Source organism: Meles meles, chromosome 18 (genome assembly GCF_922984935.1).
Source record: "Meles meles chromosome 18, mMelMel3.1 paternal haplotype, whole genome shotgun sequence".
Lineage (NCBI taxonomy): Eukaryota > Metazoa > Chordata > Mammalia > Carnivora > Mustelidae > Meles > Meles meles.
Window position 1 is genome coordinate 47779706 of NC_060083.1, and position 27475 is coordinate 47807180.

General features: G+C 36.0%; 1 protein-coding gene across 7 annotated transcripts in view; it reads right to left on the minus strand.

Moving 5' to 3' along the window:
- CDC27 (cell division cycle 27) overlaps positions 1-27475 on the minus strand; it is a 72996-nt gene that overhangs the window by 43550 nt on the left and 1971 nt on the right. For 5 of the 7 annotated variants that reach the window (XR_006815934.1, XM_045985380.1, XM_045985378.1 and 2 more), the window contains exons 2-4: positions 13744-13819; positions 3378-3525; positions 1658-1783 (exon numbers count right to left, since the gene is read on the minus strand). Coding sequence is in view for 6 of the 7 variants with exons in the window: in XM_045985380.1 (XP_045841336.1) it covers positions 1658-1783; positions 3378-3525; positions 13744-13819 (350 nt within the window). In the remaining variant the exon portion in view is untranslated. Of the gene's footprint in view, positions 1-1657; positions 1784-3377; positions 3526-13743; positions 13820-27475 lie in introns of those variants that run through there. The other 2 variants (XM_045985381.1, XM_045985382.1) reach the window with 2 other exon arrangements.

The window sequence follows — 27475 nt, forward strand, 5'->3', positions numbered from 1 at the left end:
CAGAACTGTCCCAACAGCCCAGAGAAACTCCACACCTGCCTCTGCACAGCCATACTCTTGCTTCAAATCTACCTTCTGATCTGACAACTACTGATCTGTCTCTATCATTATAATTCTGTCATATCTATGTTTTATGAGGAATTCTGTTGCTCTGCATCCTCACCAGCACTTGGTATTGTCAATTCTTATTTTAACCATTCTAACAGGTGTGTGGTAGTTTCTAATGGTGTTTTTTATCTGCCTTTCCTTAACAGCTAATGATCTGGCACATTTTTTCATGTGATTACTTACCATCTGTATATCCTCTTTGGTGAAATGTCCATTCAAATACTTCACCTACACTCTGATTAGTTTCCTAATTTCGAATTTTCTTATTATGGAGAATTCAAGAAACAAACTGTTTCTACTAAATCTTTCCTACTTACCATATTACCCCTCCTTCTTAACCAAGTAGAACTAATTATTTCCTCCTTCAGACAAAATACTGCTCAAATTTTAACACAGCATTTTTATTGTGATAAAAACTTACAAAATTTGTTTACAGTTTCTGTATTATAAACTTTTGAGGGCAAGGACTATGAGTTATTTATCTTTACATTCCCAGTGTCAAGAACTGTGTCTAGCCATAAATGGAGGACAGACCTCAAAATATTTTGAATAAATGACAAGAATAATCATAGTTGCATGAACTAGAATTCATTACTCCAAGTCCTTTTACTAAGATAAATGAAGATATTGATATTATATCTTTACTTACTCCTGTTCTCAAAAGAGTGGTGTCATCTGAAAATGAGCCCCCAAATTCAGCCAAATAATTTATTCTGTTCAAAAAGACATTTTCAAGGTTTTTAAAAAACTACTATTCAAACTAGCCTCAATTTATCTTAAAACAGATGCTTTCCTAACTCTTTAGACAAGCAATCCTCAACCATTTCTTCTACAATATGTAACAGGTGACATTTATACATGTGATGATGCACTCCCATGGGCAGTTAACAATCCCTTTTATCTAATTATATCTCCACCCGCTACTCCCCAACTCAGAATATTTCAGAATAAAAATCAGTGCGAACTGATATTATTATAGTGATGACTTTGAATTCATTCTCACTTGCTTTCAAAAGACTAAATTTAAATAAATGTAAAGAAATTTTAAATACATTTAAAATTCTTTGCAAATCACTATTATTTCAACTACCATTGTGGGAAGTTTCCTATGACACGCCTCAAGATTAGTATGGCAAACCGGATGGAAATTACTATTCTTTATTACTGAAATTTGCCTTCAAGCCTTGTTCTAAGGAGCAAAAGTGATATTTAATACTAGAGAAAGAACTTCACTCATTTCTTTTTCCTCAGTGGATGACATGAAGATATTCTCCTCACCCAAGGTAAAAAAAAAAACCCCATATGTGCACTCAATTATTAGGTGGTGTTGCTGTAGCTACTATCGTTAAGGCAAGGAGGATAGTCAAAAATGGGATCAACATCCCTATTACTTTATAGGTTTAACAAGGTCATAGAACTAGAAGACTTGTGTGTGTACTCTTCAGCCAAGTGCTATCTGATAAACATAGATACTGTAAGTTTTTTTTAAATCACAAAGACTTCTAGCACTGGAAACAATCTTCTGGTAACCTGAATCATTCTTACTTACCAATATACATGTCCCAACAAAGAAAGAGTAAAGCAAGCTGAATCACCAAACTCAGTAACAATATCATCATGGCTTTTCTGCTTATTAAACACTCCACCAGATAAGATCTGTTCCCCTTCTGCAAGCCTTTAAAACACAAATTTACAGATGAACAAAAGTCAGTATAAAAAGTACTGTGTGTAAAGATATTCTTCATTACCAATGTACTTCCTTATATGGAGATAGATAAAGTAAGAAGTCCATGGTACCTTTAGAACAGCAATAACCACGTGTTTAGAATCATTTGGAAGACTGGGAATTTATGATCTTAAAATTCCAGTCTTGCCTTTAAAAACAGAAGCAGTTAAATTTAGTTTCTGTATGTACAAATGTAGTCTGAGCAACATACACATTACTCATGTCAAAAGAAATGGGAGGCCGTTATACTGGGGGAAAATGTGAACGGTTCTTCACTAACAGATGTAGTGATCCTTTTTAGTTCTATAATTCCTTGAAATAGGAATCAGCAAGCAAATTAAATGAGACCAACAGACTTTAACTAAAAACTGCAGACTTAATGGTCTCAATCACTTTTAGGTTTACAAAAGAAACCTGAATAGCACTTCATCTCTTTTTGTCAATTATGTTTTCTTGATATAGAAAATCATAAGTGTTCCCCAAAGGAAAAAAAAAATGACCTGACTTCACTATTTATTTTTAGCACACCAGAGTTTGTAACGGTTTCTTTAAAGTTTTTCCAAACATCATGGGGAAAACTCTCAAGTAAGTTTGCATAGCATATCCTAAACATAAATGATATCTATAGTTCTTTTACTGTCAGTGGGGCTTTTAAGAAACCAAAAATAGCTGTAAATGGAATAAAAATGTCTAAGGTAAGAACTGGTTTAAGAAACTGCAAGTTAAATAAATTTTTAAGAATTTAATATTAGAATCTTTGAAGTAAAAATAATTCAATAACAAATGTTTCAGAAATTTTATAGATATTTAAGCTAGCTTTAATTCAAAAGTCATCAGTAAGACAGTAGACAAATAGAATTATTATTAGTCTACGGAGACTTCATGAGGCTTAGTTGTGTCCTCCACTATAAACTGACAAACTAAATTCACATATAAGCTTTTACAGTTATCTGTTTAGTCACTTTTAGTATTATTCCAACTCTTCCAGCACAGGAAAGAGTTTAAAAGATAACTACCTGTATCTATAGCTGCCTCCAGATTCAGAACAGGGACAGCTGACTTAATTGTAATGTTCAAAAGAAGTGTTCTCCTGAATCTGCCCCCTTGCTTCAAAGAGGTAGGAGCAGTGCTTCCCAAATAGAATGATCTCGAAAGGCAAATAATTATGCAACTACCCCAGATACAATGAAGCGTTAATCTCAGGTGAACAGGTAAGGAGATTTTCAGGCTTATTCCAATTAAAAGCAAAGGAATGGAAATTAACACTTCAGATAATTTTAGAAAATGACAGGAATTAGTTATAACTTAAATTTCTCCAGAGTTAAATTCTATTATTTATTACCATAATAATGAAATCTCCCCATAACAAAAATGATAATGCCATAGGCAACAGTATAAACATCTTAAGTTACTAAAATAGACAAATCTCTACTACCAAAAAAGAGAGGAGAAAGGGAGTCAGAGTTAATCTATCAAAAGGATTTTATCCAAAATTCTACAGTGTAAGTAAACAAAATTAGATAGAAAAGATTTAAAAACTTACTTGCTGAGATCAACACAACATTTTGCAAGCAGGTATTTACACTGCGGTGTAGTACAACTGTGTCCTTTCAAGAGTCTATATGCTTTATATGCCTTTCCTGAGCGGTAATAACAGGTTGCCAATAAAAACAAGGCTTCCTCTGAGTGTACTAAGAGCACATATGAAAAAAAATGGCTATTATTCAGTATGTTGAATGGTAATCACTGTTTATCTGGCAATAAACAAGTTTAGCAACAAAAAATTAGTCATGTTATTTAATATAAAACAATCATTTGTTAATCCAAATTTGAATTGAGAAATACTTTACTGATAGAAATCTTAGTTCCCCAAGTCCTGATTACCTTCTTATAAAGAACCAAGGAAATAATACAATGAAGGCAGTCATGGTATTTTCAATAAAACCTTAAGAAAAGTGTGCACTTGTGCACACACACCCACACACGCACACACCCACACCTACCTTTACACAGACTACCAGTAAACTGTCTTTTTTTTTTGGTAATATTTTTCTAATAGACTCTTTGAGAGAATAGAAGTTAAATTTCAGGAGAGGGTAACTCAGGGTTATAAAGCTAATTATCAATCTGAGATTATTTTCTACATTAAAAAAGGACAAGATTTAAACACATGCTTATTTCTAATACCAAATACAAGCTAAATTATACAAGATAATTTAAGACAAAAGAAAAGTTCTAAATTGTGCATACCCACAATGTTTAAACATTCAATTGACAGACTGAACACTTCTATAGCAATAATTATATTGCCCTGCAATGGCAAGAGTGGAATTATTCAATCTGTCCGATAGTCTTAATATTAGGAAATGCCCCTTCTTGCTTAACGAAATAAGGCATTTTTTCCTTACTTACTGTCCCCCAAACCATCACCTCACTTCTATCCTTGCAAGCTCCCAACCAATGCAGGTGAGAGTCTACAGAAGCACCAACAAAGGAGACAGAGGGAACATCACAAATCTGTGCTTTTAAAAATGGGTTATATAATAATCTCAGTGGGCTGAGGGATGTTCTAAAGCAGTGGTTCTGAAGTGTGGTCCCTCTACCAGCATCAGCATGATTTGGGAGTTTGTTAAAAGAGAAATTCTTAGCTTTATCTCAGACACACTAAGTCAGTAATTCTGGGAGTGGAGACCAGCAACCTGTGTTGTAACAAACCCTTCAGGTGATTCTGATGCATGCTGAAGTTTGAGGATCACTGCTCTCAAGTACAAGGTAAATTTGCCACATCCTCTTAAAAAGTTAACTTCACTCAAAGTTTGGGATTAAAAAAGTAGTTAAGTTCACTTAAAGTTGGAGATTTAAAAAGTCAGTAATTTGTAAGTTTATTCCTACAAAGGTTTTTTGGGAGTCATATATAGATGCAAGCAAAAACTAACAGAACCCTTCCACTCTGGTCCATCTTACGATTTTTCATGAAACCTTAGTACATTAAAAAAAAAAAAAGGGCGCCTGGGTGGCTCAGTGGGTTAAACCACTGCCTTCGGCTCAGGTCATGATCTCGGGGTCCTGGGATCGAGTCCCGCATCGGGCTCTCTGCTCGGCAGCGAGCCTGCTTCCCTCCCTCTCTCTCTGCCTGCCTCTCTGTCTACTTGTGATCTCTCTCTGTCAAATAAATAAATAAAATCTTAAAAAAAAAAAAAAAAAAAAAAAAAAAAAAAAAGCAATGAATGATATGTAGCAAATGACAAGAAATTTTGGCAACATGTTAACGGGATGGACCTGGTATTAATGCATCAGAAGCAAAAAAATGAATAGGGAGCTCTACTGCAACAAACTGTTAATTTTACTGAACTGTAAGTGCCAAATCACATACATTAGAAAGTATGATTTCTTCCTGATTTTGCAAAGGACTAGTTTCCCCTTCTAAGTTTTTAAAAACTATTGATTGCACCAATAAACAAGGGTTCCCCTAAACTCGTTTAACTTTCAGCCATAACAATGCTTCATCAAATGTTTTGTTTACAAATACTTGATTATGTTTAGGTACATTTTCACTGCAGAAAAATTCCCTAATAACATAAAGATACCAAATATTCTGTGTAGTGTGTGTGATTTCAGTGTCATACTGCAGTTACCTTTTCAAAGTGTAATAACTTAAAATCTACCAGTTCAGATGGGAATATGGATTGGAAGTTTAAGCACACCTTAAGGTTAATGAAAGTATAAGATACTGAAGTAAATCCAGAACAACTTGAAGGGTTGTGAAAGACATGGAGACACCGGGGTGGTTTTTGAGGCTCCCCAGAAATAACCTGACAGTCTTGAACACTGAATCAGTAGTAAGGAGTTATAATAAAGCTAAAAAGCACAGACTATTAACAAATGGATTTCATCTGGAACAGTAACTCCAACTGATTGACAGTGGTTGCCTCAAGTGCTAAATTCAGAAAAATTCTAAGGCTGACCACAGCTTAACTAGTAAGTGTGCAGATATCAAAGTAAATGGACCTAGAAATGGTTACAGATGTCTGCAAGACACTTATTTACCATCCTTTACTAAGAGCCTTAATTCAATAGGTGATTGGGAATTATAAGATCCATAATATACTTTATAATCAGAAATAAAGTGAACATTGACTTCACACACTCTTACTGTAATATTGAGAACTCAATCATGTACTAGTTAGATTATGGTACATCCATATGATGGAACACTCTAGAATTGTTAAAGAAAAAGAAAGACACAGAATGATTTCCAGAATGCAATGTAAGTGAAAAAAGCAGAAACAAAAAAGAAGTTGTGGAACTACACTGGAGGTCCTCTTACAAACAGATTAGGCTTCAAAAACTGAAAGGTTTCATGTAAATCCAAAACAATTAACAGGGGTTTAGTATTGTGTCCTCCAGATACATTTCCATCAAATAGGAAGGTGAGTCAGTTCCTCACAGCTTTCAAATCAGTTAAGACACCTCTTCTTGATGTTGACTTACAATGTGAATGAGCAGCCTTTTTCCAAAGTGGACCAGTTTGGGCAAGACTTAGAAGTCTGAGGTGAAGGTTCTCTAGCCTTGATAAAGCCTATGATTATCATAGAGAACTGCTTAGAGGTTAGAGTACTCTGCTTGCTGCCTTGTCATGAACTCAACATTGTGAGTGAGTATTCAAAGGGCATAGAACTGTGAAATCATCTATGATGTGTGACACACGTTTCATTCTGATTATCTTTTAAGTTCTTCAATCAAGGATGGGCAGTACAGCACATGCATCAGAACTACGGACTCCAGAGCCAAACAGCTTAGGGTCAGATTCCAGCACTACCACTTAACTAGCTTCATGACCTATGCAAGCTAACGTCTCTGTCCCTCAATTTTTTCATCTGCAAAATAAGAACATAAAAGATATTGATCTCTAAGGGTTGCTACTAGGAGCAAATGAGTTAATCAAAAGAGAGTACTGAGGATAGTACCTGACACATAGAAAGAGGTATATGTGCTATTATTAAATTATCATTTGCGGGGCGCCTGGGTGGCTCAGTGGGTTAAAGCCTCTGCCTTCGGCTCAGGTCATGATCCCAGGGTCCTGGGATCGAGCCCTGCACTGGGCTTTCTGCTCCGCAGGGAGCTGCTTCTTTCTCTCTCTCTGCCTGCCTCTCTGCCTAGTTGTGATTTCTGTCAAATAAATAAAATATTTTAAAAAATTAAAAAAAATAAATCATCATTTGCTTTCTCCTAAATTTACAGTACCTGAATAGTCATTTGATAGTAATGTAGGTTATACATACATGGCACTGAGCCACAAAGTCAAATTATTCCATTTAATTACTAACTTTACTTTTGCTGAAGGATTTCAATTGCCTGGGTGTTGTGCTTTTCAGATGCTGCATGATTCATTCCATCCTTTAGAGTAATTTCTTTTGTTGAATACCTCATTTACATATACAACTTCAGTATTTTAATGCTGTTCTCACTTTTTTTCTCTACAGTTGCTTGTATCCTAAATTTCAATACTAACTGGTTTTATATTTATTGTATATGATAGGGTTAATAATGGTTTAAGATACTTTGAAATCATGCTCAGAGTAAATATACCACAGGTAAGAGGAGTGGAGGAAATTTCAGAAAGGCTCTTTAGTGTTGGGGTGGTGGGGAGGAGGAAGTGGCCATACATAAGGAGAAAGCACATGGCCAGACTGTGCAGGGGCTTTGCAAGCTGTCTATAGGGATAAATCCTTCTAGCAACTAGACATCTCTAAAGCATTTTAAGAAGAAACATAAAGAGAATGGGTTGATTTGGAAAGTGGAAAGGGAAGAGGCAGGGAAGAGTAAATATAGGAAAACCAGTTAGGAAGCTTTTTTAGAAGAGATGTCTTAGATTAGCATGGTAACATAAATCCAGCTTTGTATGCATTGAGTTTGGTGTGTGTGATGTTTGTGTGAAACAGCTAAGATAATGCAATAAAACAGTTGAATTTTGAATTAAAAAAGGTTGTTGGAAAGAGTTGAGTCTTAATCACTGACACATTATAAAAATGAAAGCTATGACAAACAGCATCATCTTTTTCACCGGCAGGCATTTAACAATGAGAGTAAAAGGTTAGGGCAATGGGCCAGACATCCTTTTGGAACTCCAACCCCAACCCCCCAGAACAAAATGACCTGAATTTTTAGACTAGATATATGTATTAAATTTTCCAATAATGACCTAAAAATGAAACATTATGCCACATCATTAGTAGCACTCTGGACATTTCCCCTCAATGATGACCTTAACATAAATTGGCAAATAATTTTTTTTAAATGTTGCCATTCGTAGTCACATATTTCTGTGAGTTTAGGCTCTCAGTATCATAGCTAAGAGAAAAGAAACAGATGCTGAACCTTTTACTCTGGTTCACCTCTCTTCGACTGAGCCCAATTTACTGAAATCAATATACCCAGTGCAATTTCTACATCTGGTCCATTAATCATTAAAACAGGTAGAAACTGATGAACAATTTTATGGTAATAAAAATGTTTTCATACTTAAAAATAAACATTTTGTAGCAGAGGATGCAAACTCTACATCAAGATAGAACACTAGAGTTCAAGCAACTCCGAGTTTTCAAGAGGACCCTCAAAATAACTGAGGGAACACAGGTTGACACAAGGTCTTCAGCTACTTTTCCCTTGCTTTTCATCAGTTACAATCACCAGTCCTATATGGTCTCATAAAAGCAATTTTTCATTCTTCCCCAGAGGTCTTGGGCATTTCCTTATAAAATAAAATGCACACAAAACTTGTATCTGGTTAGTTTTCTGAACACAAATGACTCATCTCTCTCCAAGGACCTACCATATTAATTGTATTAATGTATTCTTTACCTACAGAGTCTAAGACTGTTTCTATTTGTTCCTAACCACCCATTTCTATTCATTCCCAACAGATAAATATATATAATTATAATTAAAAACCTTAGAAAATTTTAGAAGTACTACATGCTGTCTATTAGGACAAGGGGAAAAGCTGAATCTATATTCTGTCCAACAGTTAATCAATTAGCAATGGAGAAAAACCCTGGTCAAGGAGATCAGGCATTGGCAGCAGGAAGGAAAAATAGGTGCTTACAATGGCAGAAGGGGATATGGAGGGAGATGATAAGATTAGGACAGTTTTTCCAAACAGCAAGTCTCAATTCACTGTGGATTGTGAAATCAATTTAGAGGATATCAACCTGCATTAAAACAACAAAAAACACTCAAACAGAAAAATATCGGAGTGTATCCTATATAAGATGATTAAAAAAAAAAAATCTGAAAAGCCACTGTATTACAGTATGCTAGGGGACAGGAACTTGTCAAGGACTTCCTACGTACCAAAAACCATAGCAGATTATAGTTAGTGCTGAAAACTATCTTGTTAAATAGATATTTCTTTTCCTATTTTAAAGATGAGGAAAATTAGGCTCAGAATAACTTCTTACTTGAGATCAAAAGGCTAATGAACATATGAGTTGACATTCTTTCTTATACCACTTTGCTTATACCATGGTCTTAGGTGGACTAACTATGCAAACAAAAATGGATGAAAAGAAACTAGTGAAACTCAAGAATTTGGCTTTCAGAGGTTCCTATCCATCTACTTCTTTAGCCTCATGCCCTGTTGGGTGTGTTTACCTAAAACACAGCAGCTACCACTAGTGGCACGGGAGGCCAGTGAGCAAAAGGGCAAACAGGTTACATCTAGTATACCAACTCTAATCAACTAATACTGTCAGCCAACAACACCATGTCAATGACAATTCCAAGGTTCAATGGGAATAAGTAGTATGACAGATTAATGATGTCTATCATAAATCAGAGTGGCATGTATTTGCTACCCTTCATAAAATGGAATCAGAAAGATTTACTACTTACTGCCTGTGAATACTGGTCTCAGTTTCTTCATTTCTAAAATGGCAATAACAATGTCGACTTTATAGGATTATTGAAGATTAAATAAGGAATATTAAGTATGTAGAGAACCTAGTACATAGTAAGAAATCAATACGTGGTAGAAGTTATGCTTGTCATTATTACTGAATGAGGATAGTATCTGCTCCTAGTGCACTTAAATTCTAAAATCTTCCCTCACAGAAACTGGAGTCGAGTGATTAGGCTCTACAGTTAACTCCTCAACAATGAGGGGGTTGGGGCACCTATCCTGCAGTCTAAAATCCACAAGTAACTTCTGACTCCCCCAAAACTTAACTACTAAAAGCCTACTGCTGACAAGAAGCCTTACTGATAACATAAACAGTCGATTAATACATATTCTGGGGCGCCTGGGTGGCTCAGTTGGTTAAGTGACTGCTTTCAGCTCAGGTCATGATCCCAGTCCCACATCAGGCTCCCAGCTCCACGGGGAGTCTGCTCCTTCCTCTGACCTTCTCCTTGCTCATGCTCTCTCTCAAATAAATAAATAAAATATTAAAAAAAATACATATTCTGTATGTTATATACTGTTATTCCTACAATAAAGATTGAGAGATAAGAAAAAGCTATTAAGAAAATCAGAAGGGTGGGGCGCCCGGGTGGCTCAGTCAGTTAAGTGTCTGATTTAAGTGTCTTGATTTAGGCTCAGGTCATGATCTCAGGGTTGTGGGATCAAGTCCCACATTGGGCTCTGGGCTGGGTATGGAGCTTGCTCGAGATTTTCTCTCTCTCTCTCTCTCTCTCCTCTTCCACGCTGCCCCCTGCCCTCTCTCTTAAAAGAGACAAAAACAAAAACAAAACAAACAAAAAACATAAGGAAGAGAAAATGCATTTACAGTACTGTACTGAATAAATTTGCATATAAGTAGACCTACACACAGTCCAAATCAATGTTATTCAAGGGTCAACTGTATATTGAGAGACACTAAGACTTACTGAGCAACTTTGCAAGTGTCAAGTGCTGTATCAAACATAGAAAGTGAATTGAACAGCTTTATGCAGATTTATCTGGAATCCTGCCTCAATTCTATGGGAAAATCTAATCATCTTAATTTGAAACCACAATTCACAATCTTTTGAAGCAGAACTATAATAAACTAGAAACTGCCAATCCTTTAATAAACAAAATAAAAAAAGAAAGTATAAGACAGCAAAACATGAGGGCTGTGTAGGTATCAATGAAAATAATCTACGTAAGTAGATTATGCATGATAAACCTTGCTTTTATATAGTTGAGCAGAGTAGGGTGATCTATTGCATTATCTTCTAAGCCTCCCACTCTTTTCACTGGGATCTCAGACTCCTGTTGCACAGACCTTCCCCACTGTCCTTTCTGAACACCTGTTCTCCCTTGAAGGACCTGACAGCACTCTCAAAGGGATGTTATTTCCCTCATATCTCACTTATATCAGAGTCAAGGTAAGATTTGCTCTTCACTTTTTTTTTTTTTTTTAAGATTTTACTTATTTATTTGAGAGAGAGCAAGCATGAGTGGGGGCGGGGGTGGGGGGTAGAAAAGGAGAGGGAGAAGCAGATTCTCTGCTGAGCAGGGAGGCTGATGACGATGCAGGGCTTGATCCCAGGACCCCAGGACCATGACCCAAGCTGAAGGCAGATGCTTAACTGACTAAGCCACCCAGGTGCCCCTCCTCTTTGCTTCTTAAAACTATTTCCAAGCATTATTCTTTGCCTGTTTGTGATATTCCCTGCTCCTGGGTACATACCTTCTCATAACTCTCAGCTACTAAATTCAGGACATTATGTTTCATTAATGGAAGAATTTTACAACTGGTTGGCTCATGGTCTTCTGCTCCCATGTTATTCACATACATCTCCCAATTCAACCTCACTTGGACTGCTGGCACTTCTCTGTATCTTATTTACCAATCCCCCTCTGGGTTAACTTTCCTATACAGTTTCTGTTTCCTGGTTCCAGATCTTGCCTATATTTGTAATGTTCTTATCCCTTGTCCTTTCTTGTCACACATGCCTGGCAAACCCCTAATATCTACCTTTTTATGCTTGCAGTTTGGTTACTAAGGACTGACTACTACAGTAAAATCATACAACTGAGTATAAAGGTTCCACTAGCAATTCACACAAGAACACCCAAAATACATAAAAATAAAGCTAATCTATAACCATAAAAATATTAAACTTCTTGGCAAGTAATCCAATGGGAATGTCACAAAAAGTAGAAAAATTGAGTTAAGCAAACACACCTGAGTAAAAAAAAGGCAGCACTGTTTCTGGTTGGGAAGGCTAATCTATAGTAAGATGTCAATACTTCTAAATTAATTTACAGAATTATATGGTCACAGGTCAGGACTGATCAAAATCTTTGTGAAATTTCAAAGCAATAATAAAATACACATAGAAAAATGAAGGATAAAAAAGGTTAAAGACTTATCAGAGAACAAATTGGAAGGAAAAAAATGATGGGAGATAGGCCTTATGAAATATTGAAATACAATATAAAGTATTAACTAAAAATGGTATGATATTGGGTTAAAGATAGGTAATTAATGGAAGAGGAGAAATTCTGGAGATAGAACAAAATACTATTTTAAAATTTAATATAAAACTAAGTAAAATACCATGTGGGAGGGAAAAAAACATTGCTTAATATGTAATATTGAATAAATTAGTAATACCATGATAAATTCTTTAAATTTTTTAAAGCACCAATAACCACATATTCACTGTCGTGGTAGAAAGATGGCCATTTCTCAGCTACTGAAGCAATAGGAGAAAGTATGAATGACAAAGCTGGTGAGTTCAACTACATAAAAATTTTAAATATTAAAATAATAAAAACCAATAGAATTAACATTAAAAAGCAACAATCTAGGGGCACCTGACTGGCTCAGTGAGTTAAGCCATTGCCTTCGGCTCAGGTCATGATCTCAGGGTCCTGGGATTGAGCCCCACATGGAGCTCTCTGCTCAGCAGGGAGCCTGCTTCTCCCTCTCTCTCTGCCTGCCTCTCTGCCTACTTGTGATTTCTCTGTCAAATAAATAAATAAAATCTTTAAAAAAAAAAAAAAGCAACAATCTGGGGCAAATATATAATAAAGATAAAGCTCAGAGAAATAGGAATAAATTTAAAACAAACACCTGAGAAAATATCCAGAATCCCTTATAGTAATAAAAATGCAAGACAAAATACCCTACAATTCTTAAGTAAGCAAAAGTATATTAAATTGATCAACTCTGATATTTACAGGATTATGAAGGAAATCTTATGCTGTTGGTAACACCCCAAATTATTATTACCAACTGGGCAAAAAGTAATTTGTTGTGGAACTGATCACACTGTTTAAGTTGTAAATTCTATTCTAGAATACATAACACAAAGAAAGGACTTAAAAGAACAAAAGCTGTACCTAATTATCTATATTAGCATCTTAGAAAGAGAATTACAATAATTAGTGACAGAAACAAAACATACATTACCAGATGTTTACTAAACATTTATTACCATGCCAGAAGGCTGTGCCAAATGCTTTAAATACATTATCTTGTTTCATTCTTCAGTGTTAAGAAGCAATTATTACTATCTTTATTTGCTAGATGAAAAATTTGAAATACTCAGACACTGAGTAACTTGCCAAAGGTATACAACTTCATATTTAAGTGACAGGGTTAAGGGTTTGTACCAAGGCTATAGACTAAACTCTTGCTCTTAGCCACAGAACACAGACTTTTCTAAGAAAAAAACCTGGAAAAAAGTATCTAAAGATTGGAAAATGATTAAGTAAGCCATAGTGTAAAACCTGGAACAACTCCACAGTTATTAAAAGTATCATGTAAGATACTAGAAGTTCTTATGAATTAGTGCCAATCATAAAGGAAAAATAAAAATGATCCCCAGAATCCTCTTATATATGTCCTAAGAAATGACAGAATTCCATATATTTTATTCACCTATGGTTCTATAGAGATGAAGAGATTACAAACCTTCAGCATACAGTCGTTCTGCAAGGAAAACTGCATCTCGGTAAGCATAGTGGTTTAGAGCTTGCCATATAGCAGCCTGGAAGTAGAGGAAAAAGAATATAAATATACAAACATACAGTATTTCAAAATAAGTCCCAGCAGAGCCTTGCATATAATAGTACGAATCAACAACCCTAGTTTAAGTAATAAAACCTCAATGCCCATCACGAAAACTCCACAGTTTCCTAGAAAAGTCTCTTCACAGTATGGCTCCTAACATACCTGAATTTACTCATTCAACTCTCGGTGGACATTTAGGCCTCTGTGCCTTTGTACTTCCTTTTCCCCCATAGAGGAATGTGGGTTCCCTCACCTACCTCCTTTTACTATTGCTCATCCCCAAAGACCCAGCTTAATTAACATCTATTTCATAAAGGTTTCCTGGCTGATTCCTAGCCATTTTCTTGGTAAACATATGTCTTCTAGTGAAGCACTCATATTTTGTTATAGTTACTTGTTTATAGGTCTGCCCACACCACTAAACTATACTGCTCTAAACTTACAACAGTGGTTTAAACAATTTTTCATGATATACATGAAATGTATGTCATCCTCCACAAAAACTTCCCCACCTATTTACCTTTAATGCTATCCTGTTCTCACCCATTCAAGGAACCATATTAGGAATATATTAGGAAAATAATATATTAGCATATAAGCAGATTTATTATAGGAATAACCTTTAATCTAGTTGAATATATTTTTCTATTATTTTACTTTATAAAATATTTTATTTATTTGAGAGACAGAGAGAGAGAGAATCTCAGGCAGACTCCACGCTGAGCAGAGAGCCTGTTGGGGGCTTTATCCCAAAGACCCTGAGATCATGACCTGAGTTGAAATCAAGAGTCAGACTGCTTAACCAACTGAGCCACCCAGACACCCTATATTTTTCTTTTTTAGAGTTAGAAAACATATCTATGAAGTATATATCAAAAGAATATTGTAATAACAAATGAAAATATTTAGACCCAGGCACTCACTATCTAGCTTAAGAAATAAAATATTTCCAATATACCTGAAGCCCCCTCCCTATGTGCTCATCAGTTACATAACCTCTTTCTAAAAACACCACCCTGAATTTTGTTAATCTTTAGGTTTTCTTTACAATTTATATACATATGTATGTACCATCTTTAAGCAACACAACATACAAGTTTTCTGTTTTTGAATTTTAAATAAATATAAAATAAATACAATCATATTGTACATATTCTATGATTTGCTTTTGTAATCCAGTATTACATTTTAAAAATTCATTCTTAATCTGTGCAGCTGGAGTTCATTCATTTTGATTGCTGGAAAAATAATATTTCCATTGTATATATACCAAAATGTATTTTATCTATTTATGACATATGAACATTTGGGTTATTTCTAGTTGTTTTTCCCCCCGGTTATAATAGTGCTGCAAAGAACATTCTTGTATTTGTCTCTTGGGGTATCTGTTTAAAATCTCTCCTAATTAGGATATATATTTAAGAATGAAATTACGGGGCTGCTGAGTTCATGTTCATATACATGTTCATCTTTAATAGGTTATGCAAATTATTTCCAAAGTGTTGGTTTAATTTACACTCTTACCAAAAATGAACGATTTCCCATTATTTCAAATCCTTGTCTATGCTACATACAATCAAAAAATTTTTAAAGTTTATTTATTTATATACTTACTTTTAGTAATCATTACACCCAATGTGTGGCTAGAACTCATGACTCTGGAATCAAGAGTCGCATGCTCTAGTGACTGAGCCAACCAGGTGCCCCTAAATTTTTACTTTTTATTAGTCTGATAGATATAAAATGTTTATCTTGTCCCTTTAATTAACATTTCTCTGAATATTAAAATAAGGCTGTGTTCACTGGTAATTTATTTCATGTCTATTGGTCTTCTGGTAAATGCCTGTTTATGTGTCATACATTTTTCTGTTGGTGATTTACCTTTCCTTACTATTTTATCCAGCATTTTTGGGAGCACTAAACCAGAGAGGTTTCTTTTAAGTTCCCATGTGTCACATAACACTAATTTTTAGTCTGTCATATAAATTATGTATACATAAATTATGTGTTTATATATGTTTATGTTTTGCCTAGCATTTTTAGGAGCACTGAACCACAGGACTTTCTTTTAACCTCTCTGGGTTTCTTTTAATTTTTAGTCTATCACAAGATATAAAGGTCATCAATTAATTTTTAAAAATTCATAAACTTATAAATTGAGATATCTTACAATACTGATCATGATACAACAGCACTTTATTTCTAGCATGTATACCAGCTCATAATTTACTGAATAATTTAATAGACTTACAATAAAACCAGCAAGATGGGATTACCTAATGAAGACCACTAGCTAACATTGTAACAGTAAAGCTAGATTACATTATAACAAGTGATTAATATGCCTTGGATATAGTAAAAGCTCAAATATTTGAGTGAATAAGCAAATGTTTAATAACATTTCTATGGGTATTATTAATTATAATTTTTTATATTAAAATCCTCATAGTAATTGATGACTTATTTAGCCCAAGGGTGTATTTTTCTATTTCCTCAAGAAAAAAATAGTAAATGACTTTCATTTGGGGTCTCTAGATCCTCTTGTTTAAACTTACTGTCTATACAGTCTAAATTTTTTTTTTTTTTTTTTTTAAAGATTTTATTTATTTATTTGACAGAGAGAGAGATCACAAGTAGGCAGAGAGGCAGGCAGAGAGAGAGGAGGAAGCAGGCTCCCTGCGGAGCAGAGAGCCCGATGCGGGGCTCGATCCCAGGACCCCGAGATCATGACCTGAGCCGAAGGCAGCGTCTTAATCCACTGAGCCACCCAGGCGCCCCACAGTCTAAATTTTTTAAAGTCTCAAAGATGTTCTAATTTGGCCGCCTCCAGACAGACAGAAGGGAAAGGAAGGAGGGAATTTAAACTGAATTTTTAATAAACTATACTAACCCAGAGAACATTTTTTCCCTCTAATGTTAGTGGGTTTTTTTTTAGTGAATAAATTCTTTTTTTTTTAGGGGCACCTGGGTGGCTCAGTGGTTTAAAGCCTCTGCCTTCGGCTCAGGTCATGGTCCCGGGGTCCTGGGATCGAGCCCCACATCGGTCTCTCTGCTCAACAGGGAGCCTGCTTCCTCCTTTCTCTCTGCCTGCCTCTCTGCCTACTTGTGATCTCTGTCTGTCAAATAAATAAAATCTTTAAAAAAAAAATTCTTTTTTTTTAAAGACTTTATTTATTTATTTATTTGACAGAGAAAGACACAGTGAGAGAGGGAATACAGGCAAGGGACATGGGAATGGGAGAAGCAGTCCTCCTACTGAGCAAACAGCCCAATGCGGGGCTCACTCCCAGTACTCTGGGATCATGACCTGAGACAAAGCAAACACTTACCTACTGAGCCACCCGGGCACTCCTAATGTTAGTGTTCTTAATCCAGTCATTTCCTACTATTTCAAGAACAATCTAAAACTGCTATTCCAAGTGTGGTCCTTGCAGTAGCAACATTAGTACCCTTCTGAGAGTTCTCTGGGAGTGTGGCATCTCAGACCCCACCCCAGACCTACTATATCAGAATCAGCATTTTAACATTTATATGCATATTAAAGTTTGAAAAGCACTGATCTAAAAAAGACTTACTCTAATGAAAAACATCCCTGCTCAACAGACTCCCCAAAGCCAAAGAGACTGTCTCATCTAATGTTAATTCAAGATGTTATGAATAAAATAATTTCTAATCCTTTAGGCCTTATCCCTTAACTTTAAAAGAAAGGCCTAAATTACTCAAATTCCAAAGCCTCTTCTTGTTTGCGGGCTTCATGTTCTTTCTTGGCCCCAATTCATTTCTTACACCTAATAAAATACCCTACATACTAATAGAAATGAATCACAATACCATCTCCTTTCACAATCTACCCAAATTAGTTGGGCTACAAAGAAATCTCCCTTTGGTCTAAAATGTACCATTTTGCTCTCCCCCCAATACCTTCAGAAGTAGTTGGCATAACCTATAGGATGATTCCAACAGTATACACAAAAAATATGACTTACCTACTTTAACCCACTGAGTCACCCAGGCGCCCCATGACTTACCTACTTTAAATAAGAGAAAACCTAGACAGGGCCTGGGTGGCTCAGTTGGTTAAGCAACTGCCTTTGGCTCAGGTCATGATCCTGGAGTGCTGGGAATAAGTCCCACATCAGGCTCCCAGCTCAGTGGGGAGTCTGCTTCTCCCTCTGACCCTCTTCCCTCTCACTCTCTCTCTCTCTCTCAAATAAATAAATAAATAAAATCTTCAAAAAAAAAAAAAAAAAAAAGAGAGAGAGAGAGAGAAGAGAAGAGAAATCCTGGAATTTTCAGATACTTATAAACTCCATACTAAAGATAATTTGCTGTCCCAAAGCCTGATGATCCCAACACCCCTACTCTACCTCAAATCCACTGCATCACAACCCCTGGAAGCTGGGACGGAGTTTAGATGTCTTTATTTTTAAACCTCTTCATTGGTAAGCATTCAGTTCTCAGAATCTTTTTTTTTTTTTTCTTAAGATTTTATTTGAGAGAGAGGGACCATAAAAGAGAACATGAGCAGGGGCAGGGGGAGAGGGAGAAGCAGGCTCCCCACTGAGCAGAGAGCCCAATGTGGGGCTCAATCCCAGGACCCTGGAATCATGACCAGAGCCAAAGGCAGACGCTTAACCAACTCAGCCACCTAGGTGCCCCTCAGAATCATTCTTTAACTCTTCTAAATAAGTAGTTCCCTATCCTTTTACAGCACACTCTTTTGTGAAAACTTGTAGAAGCTATGGCCCTTCTTTCCAGAAAAAAAAGCACATGTACAAATATATATATACAGAAAAATCTGTGTACAGCGTTAGGTGTTCACAGATATTTTGGTTCATTAAGTATCACTGGTCTAGCTAAAGGGACACAGTATTAGATCCTGATACATAGCAGGTTTCAATAAATATTTGTAGGATTGAATTTAGACTCTCAAAGAAAGGAGAATAGACAAGTTACTGACCTGAAAAGGTACTTTGTCTTTTGCATATAGGAGACTACTACAGTAGTAGGGCCTGGAGGAACACTGCTGCTGCCAGGATTAAGAGAGGTTCTCCTTGTTTGAAACTCAAAACATCTTTTACCACATTAGGTCACAGATGCTTGGTTAAGTACACATGAAATAATGAAAGTACTGGTAAATCAGTTTGGGTACATTACGTATTTAAATGGTTCGAATGGTCTACTGTCTAACAATCACTTACAGAACTGCACCTAAATAATCGTATCTAGAATCTATCCCCACTTTTCTGGTCCTATTCCATAAGAATCTTCTTCTCGTTAAACTCAGCCTCCTAAATGGTCTTCCTGCCTATAAGCTGTAAGGTAATCCACCCTGTCCCAGAATTACATTCCTCAAACATAAACATCATCAATGCTAAACAGATGACAGTGAAAGGCATCTAAATCCATGTTCCACGACTTACCGTTCTGTGTCTTGGGCAAGTAACAACGTCTCAAGTCCTAGTCTCTTCATTTAAAACGTAAGAGTATAGTAAAGTTCATAATGTTTCCTAGCACATACCTAATAACTACTCAATACATTTCAGCTGCGCCATCATCATTATCATCATCATGTCTTCCTCCCTGATCAAAACCTTCTAATGATTCTTCTTGGATAGCTTCACAAAGTTTACAAAATATCTACAGAATAAAGTACAAACTCCTTAGGAAATTATTCAAATCCCATCTGGCTTTAATCTCCCTTTTTCAGCTCTGTTCTCACATCTCACCAAAGCTGCCTATGGTCTAGAACCAGAAAAAGCCTCCATCAGTCACTGAACAGTCACTGTATTTTCACACTATAGAGTCTTTGCCTACTTGGGTTATCCTTTAACTTCTCTATCTCCTGAAAGTTTAGTCACCCTTTCTTCAAAATTCAGCTTACATGTTCCTCTGTCTTTACTGATCTATTCCTTGCAATATTAATTACTCAATCCTCTGAGGTCCTAGACAATTTTGTTTATACTTTTGAAAATATCAGGCTGTGAGCGCCTGTGTGGCTCAGTATGTACAGCATCTGACTGTACATACAAGTACAGTCAAAATCAATGATTTTGATTTTGGCTCAGGTCATGATCTCAGGGTTGTGAGATCGAGCCCCGCACTGGGAGAGCCTGCTTAAGATTCTCTCTCCCTGTCCTTTTGCCTTCCTCCCTGCCCCACTCATGTGAACGTGCATGCTCTCCTTAAAAAAATAAAGTGATCAGGCTATTGATTACATTTGATTATATTATTTAACTAGGTTGCAGCTTCTTGAGGAAAAAAAAGCCAGATACTATTTTTCTCTATAATTTCTTGGTTATACTACCTAACTTGTTATTTCCCTAGTTATCCTAGATAACTGCCTTTAAACATAGTGCATGCTCATAAATGTTTGTAGAACAAGTATTTGTTTTGGAACTCTGAATCTATTTTCCACTTATTGAACTACAAATTTTTAGAAACCTAATCTGGAGATAAAATACAAGGTAAGGGATTCTTAATATAATTAGCTTTTACTAATATAAATAAAAAGGAACATTAATGTTGACAATATAAAACAATACAAAATAACATCTAGCTGTCTCTTCCTTGACACAACAACCTAAATATTAAAAAGCAAGGATCAAGAATCTAATGAGGAAATACCAGTTAGTCTGACAAAGGGGTTGGAATAGATCAGGTTTGGGGGCAACAAAATTTCTTAATGATGCGATCTATTAATACCTGAAAGATATTGAGATTTTTCTGGTTAATAGCAACCTAGATCATGCCATATACTTCCCTTCATACCATCAGATCATTTGCCTTGTCATCTTACTCAATATGCCCACCCTGTGCTCACTCATTCTCTCTCCCTCCCGCTCTCTTGAATAAATAAATCTTAAAAAAAAGCCAAAACAAATATAAGACAACGAACTTGAGAGAATCAAATTCTTCAGGTGGGCTGTAGAAAGCCAATATACCGGATTTTCAAATCTCTGCCCAACATAAATTATTTATTTTGAATTATGAATTCAAAATTATTAATAACCCAGGCATTATTACACAGGCCCCTATTTGGTCACCGTCATTGTGGCCACTGTGCTTTCGTTTTGTTTAAAGTTTATTTATTTAAGTAATCTCTACACCCAATGTGGGGTTCAAACTCACATCCCAAGATCAAGAGTCACATGCTCTACCGACTGAACCAGCCAGGCACCCTTACGCTTTTGTTTTTTTTAATCAAACAGGAAAATGAACCTTAGAACAAAAATGTGTGGTGCTGGGAAGGAGTGCACGTAACAGAAGGTAAACAATACTACAGAATTTCTGCACCTGACCCTCTGTACAATGACACAGAAAAGACACAGATAAAAAGTAATGTGATAATCTATGAGTGTTTTCCTGAGAGAACTTCAACATTTGCCCTAAGAATAATTTTAAAAAAGTCATTCAGAAAATAGGTTAAAGGGTGTTCAAATCTAATTTGACTCAATAATTTCTTGAATGTTTAATATATTCTCCCAACTACCAACTCACAGCAGATGAACCCTAACCCTAACTCTCTAACACTTACTAATAACCAAGATCACCAAGAACTTCATTTTAATCATCTGTAAAATAGGATAAAAACACTAACTCTGAGATAAACCTAATAAAGTACTTGGCTGAATTCTAAACCCACGTAAGAATGTATCTGTCCCTGTGGTGGTTCACCAGACCACACGTGACCCAGGCTTCTGGAACCATGCATATAGGTATCTTTCAAAATGATACTCATTTAAGTTAGGTAACTACAATAAATATGAAAGGAAGAAACTCAAAAAACATTTACTTTCTAAGGCAGATCATTTCCCCCTCTGGATTATTTTAATAGTATCTTTTTTGTCTTCTCTGAATTCTTTTCCAACCTATGATCCATTCTCTCTCTATGAGCTTTTCACAAATCGGATCTCATCATATTATCCCTTTACGTGAGATCTTTCACCAGCTTCTCGTTGTCCTTAATAATAAAAATCCAAAGCACGAAACCAGGGAGGGTAGTATAGTCCATGTTTACCTCTCCAGTTCACTTTGTATCATGTTCTCTTATGTTCTCTGTGTCAGGACAACAACTTTCTTTCAACTCCTCAAATTTGTCAGGTTAGCTTCCTGCCACAGGTCCTTTAAACACACACATGGTTCACTTTACCTGGCACATTCCTCTTTTCCTCCACACAAACTTAATTTGTGTGGATTTGATTCATTCTTTGGACTTCTTTCTCAGGGAATGCTTTTTGGGGGGACCTCTGATGAGGTCAGGTATCCTTATTACACACTCGAATGGCATCAAGTACCTTTCCTTTGTAATACTACAGGATGAGAGTAGTTGAGTAATGTCTTCCTCACTATAATAGAAACTCCAGAAAGCTAGGGACTACATTTGGTTTTGCTCATTATTAGATTCCCAGCATCTGTTATGTACTCTATAAGCAAATGCTTAACTAATATATGTTGAATGAATAACAAGCTGATCTTTATTTCTGCTAGTCCTCCCACTCTTAGCATCTTAGGTTAGTCTTAGCCTTAAGTTTCTCGGTATTATTATGTGATGGACCCTTGTACAACATGAGTTTGAACTACACAGGTTCAATTACATGTGGATCTTTTTTGATAAATACAGTACACTACCGTAAATGTACCTTCTCTTATGATTTTTAAATAACATTTTCTTTCCTCTACCTTTATTATAATACAGTATATAACACATGAATTAAAATATGTGTTGATTGACTGTTTATGTTATTGGCAAGGCTTCCGGGCAAAAGCAATCTATTAGTAGTTAAGCGTTTGAGGAGTCAAAAGTTACACTGATTTTCAACTGCATGGGGGTCAGTGTCCCTAACTTCCCGCATTGCTCAAGAGTCAACAGTATGTCCGATAGTTAAGGATCCCTAGAAATCTCCACTTAAAGAACCTCTGTGGCACACAGAATTACTCTTTTGTAATGAGAATAGTTATTACCTAATACTCCTTTATAAAATATGGGGATTTCCCAAGAATCTACTTGTTTAATTTTGTTGTAAAGAAAAGAACCCATTGAATAGAAAGGCTATACCCAGGATTTAATTTTGGAGGTCTGTAGGCCAGCACTTCCAAGAGTGTGACTTTAGGGGAAATATTTAACTTTTTTCAGCCTCAATTTTCTCATCTGGAAAATAGAGTTCTATTTCTTGGACATGGATTAAATGGCATGATACAGATATGGTGTTCTTAGCACATAGTAGACACTTAAAACCTTATCCTTTCCTGTCTCCCAATATAAACAAATTCAATACATCTACAGTTTCCATTATTAGAACATCTCCCAGCATATCTGCCACAATTGCTTATTTTGTTAACCTTTTAGCCACGAAAGACACAAAAATGATTCAGCAGCTAACTTAGTACTACGGATCACCAGGAAGATGTGACACGTTTATATACGATGGCCATAAAGTCCTAGAACTTTGGATTTGTTTCTTTCCTATTAAAATTAAAGAAATGAAAAAGTATTATAATCAAAGGTTCTATCCATTTCTGATATAGAAATCAAGCTTTGGGGCGCCTGGGTGGCTCAGTGGGTTGGGCCTCTGCCTTGGGCTCAGGTCATGATCTCAGGGTCTTGGGGTCGAGCCCCGCATCGGGCTCCCTGCTCAGCTGCCTCTCCTGCCACCTGCCTCTCCGCCTACTTGTGTGATTGCTGTCAAATAAATAAATAAGTAAAAACCTTTTTTTCTTTTTAAAGCAAGCTTTGTTCAGAAGACCATCATTCCTTTATTACCAATTAATTCTTAGGAGGGTCAGAAGGCGATAGTAAAGGCAGCCAACTCAAACTCTCATATACCCCAGACATATAACTCGCTACTTGGAAAACCCCACAAACAGCTTCCATCACTACTCTGCTCAGGCACGTCAGAGTTCCTCAGTGATGGCATCTCTTTGGGAGGGAAATGGACTATTTTCTAAGGTATTACAGACTGGTAGCTTATAAAGAGCAGGGCTAAGATTTGCTCCTTGGCTAGTTATCTACTGCTCAACGGTTGGTAGGGACTTGCCCCTAAAAGCATATTATTCAGTGCCTCACCTCAGGAGTTCTTACACATTAAAGCCAGAGGGATGAAATGCCGCTGAAGTTATGAAGACAAACAGAGCAACACTGGCCCCATCCTCAAAAAAAAATTTTTTTTTTAAAAGAGATTTCCTAATGATTAAATGAATGGGTTAGTCCTAGGTTGAAATAATTTAAAAGATGAATCAACATAAAATGAAATGGCAAAGTTCCCTCCTTGCTTGCTCTTCTTAAACATGTAGTATTATTTAAAATGTAAACAAACCTCTATAAATTGTACAACTAATTCAGACTTAAATGTGACCATATAAATTACTCTGTTTTATTCTTGCTTTTGTCAAAAGAAAATAGCTGTCGTTTTTTTGGACCATAAAAAATGGATAATAAAAGCTTTGGGCAAGGTAAGAAGGTGTAAGGGTTTGAAAAAAAAAATCACTGTGGAATTTTCCTATTATACATTACGATCTAATTTCTAGAACTAATTTAGCTTATACATCAGTGGTTCTCCATCTGGGTGATTTTTCCCCCCTAAGGGATATTTAGTAATGTCTTGGTCGGGGGGGCATTTGGTAGTCACAAACGGAGGGGGCACCTAGTTGGTAGAGGCCAGGGATGTTGCACGACACTCCATAATGCATCCAACAGAGTTCCCCACAATGAAGAGTTAGCTTGCCCCAAACACCAATAATGCCAAGAATGAGAAACCCTGGTGTACATTACCATGTAATTGGATATTTTACTAGCCTATATGTCTCTCTAACTCTTATCTTGTCCCTTCTTCCCAACAGTACCAGATAAACCTTCCCAAAGCAGTGCTTTCATTACAAATCCTTCTGTTCAAAACCTTCAATGGCTATTTATTACCAATACCTTAAACCCCTCAACCTGGGTTAAGTCCTGTAAAATCTGATTCTCCCTGGCTGGCAAAACCTTGTCTTCCTACTCTCAATTCCCATTCTAACCAAGGCTATGATATTTTACCGTTTTGTTTTGTTTTTGGTTCCTAAACACCATTCTCAAATTTGGGCTTTTGCTCATGCTATTCCATGCCAAAAACACTCTTTCTGTTCTTTACCAATTCAAACCCTTCCTATCTTCTAAAGCTTTAAGTTCTACTCCATCAAGAAACCATTCCTATTTTTCCAGTCTAAAAGGATCTACTTCCTGAATTTATTAGTATCTGTGCAATCAAATACATTCTGACTTATAACATTGTCCAATTGTTCCTGTTAAACATTCTTATCTTCCCAATAAGACGAGACCCCTCAAAAGATCAGAGGTTATGTCTCCACGCCTCCACTGGTTGGCTTCACAAACATCTCTAACTTATTTTGTTCAAAACAGATTGCCCTTCTTCAGATTTGTCTCCCTCTCAAAGGATTCTTCCTTTATTAAACAGTACCACCAGATGAAATCCAGGCAGATGTTCTTGATCCCCATCCTCTCCCATTCAATCAATTTGCACATCTCCTTGGTTCTACCTCCAAACAGCTCATGAATATCAACCTTTTTCCTACTCCACTACTACCACTCAGTCTGTTATTTTCATCCTAAGACTGTTTACTCTTGCCTCCTTCCTCTCATTACATTTCATATATAGTAACCAAGAGATCTAACATCTACATCAAATCAAGTCAATCCTCTTCTGAAAATCTTTCAAGGACTCCCCATATACTTAGAATGAAAACTGAACTCCTTATAATGGCCCCCCATTAATATGCAACTCCAGCCACACTGGCCTCCTTTCAATTATTTCAACGCCAAGTTCTGCTGTGTCTAAGGGACTTTGCACATGCAAAGTCTTTTCTCTTCCTGTAATGCTCTTCAAATTACTGTTTCCTTCTCAACCTTCAGATCTCAGCTTCAATGTTATTTGCTCAAAAAGGACTTTCCTGACACCATTTTTAGAGAAGATTTTTGAATGTCTTTGATATTCTTCTGTGCTTGGTACATAACTGGTGCATAACATTCTTTCCAATTTGATTTTTCCCTGAGACGGCTTCTTAACTTTTGCTGTTTTGCAGTACCTCTTTTAGCGGTTCAGTTGCAAACCTGACACCTGGGCTTAGGTCAAATCCCTCCTATTAGGTCTCTCTCTCCTAACACCCTCTTTATAGTGCCCTTTTCACAGATTATTAATTTGTGATTATTTGTCTAATGCTTTCTCTATAGACCATAAGCACAAAAAGGGCTACATTAGGACACTAGTCCGTAAAGGAATTAAGTTATCATATATTGCAATGACTTCCTCCTTCACCCCCATTCCCCAAAGCTGATTCTCTCAGTTCAGTACTATATAGCACCGTCTTCAAGATATTACACTGTACCTAAATATAAGGCAATCTATTTTCCAAAAGAAAATTTCATAAACAAATGAGTTCAGCAAACTTAAGTATATAAGTTTTTTGAATAACGACCAAATAGTCAAATGCCTATTGATTTAGCAATTTAGTTACACATATATATTTTAAAAGTCATAAAATATATTTAGAAATTTTTTTCTACTTCCATTGAACAGAATAATTTCACTAAAACTATTCACATCTGTCTTAGATATCAACAAAGCCATTGTGGGGAGTGGTCATCTAACATAATTTTCCTGACTACAACACCTTCAATTCTAAGTTATTTGAAATATGGTACCCTTTGAATCCATGTTAGAATGCTTTAACTGTAGGGGCTCCTAGATGGCAGAGTCAGGCATCTGATGCTTGGTTTCAGGTCAGGTTGTGATCTCAGGGTGGTGGGATCAAGCCCTGTGTAGGAAGTCTGCTTGGGATACTCTCTCCCTCTGACCTCCGCCCTCTCAAATAAATAAATCTTAAGGAAAAAAAGAAGAAAAGATGCTGTCCTTGTACATCTTATTCTAAGCCAAAAGTATTCCTTCACTATCTAAAATAATCTGTTTGAACCAGTACTATGTGTATAGTACCCATTTACTATACTGCTTATTAAGGTGATTTTTACAAGCCTTGTTTAATTTCATCCAACACTTCTGTGAAGTTCTATCCCCAGGAATAATTGATAAATCCATTAAAATGTCTTTGCTTTTTTAAAATCAATTTCATCAGGTGAATTTTATAAATATCCAAATTAACACTGATTGAAGTCATTTAGGCTAGTGTGTCTTTCGTAAACAGTTATATTAAAAATAACTGACAGAATTTCTGCCTCATAATAGGAGAGATGTTTGTAAAGATGCATATATAATGCTTTTCTATGAGAGACAATTTGGAGGAGGAGCTAATATTTAGGCTTAATTAGTTTATCAGATCAGCTATTCCATGGTAAAGAAAAAAACTTTAAAGAAAAAAAAAAACACAGAAAACAGTTGCTCATCTTTTCTCTCAACTTTTTCCTATGCCTAGTAATTTCACTATGCCTTAAACAATTTTCCAACAAACTCCCATTCCATTATAAGTATAATTAACTACCATAGTTAAAAAAAAAATTCTATCTGTACTATTTTTATTTTCTCCTTACCAATTCTTCCCATTTTCAGCCCTATGCCTAATCAGTTATTCATCATCGTAGCTAAAGTTGTTTTCTCCACCCTGTCTTGAATGGATTCTTCTACCACAA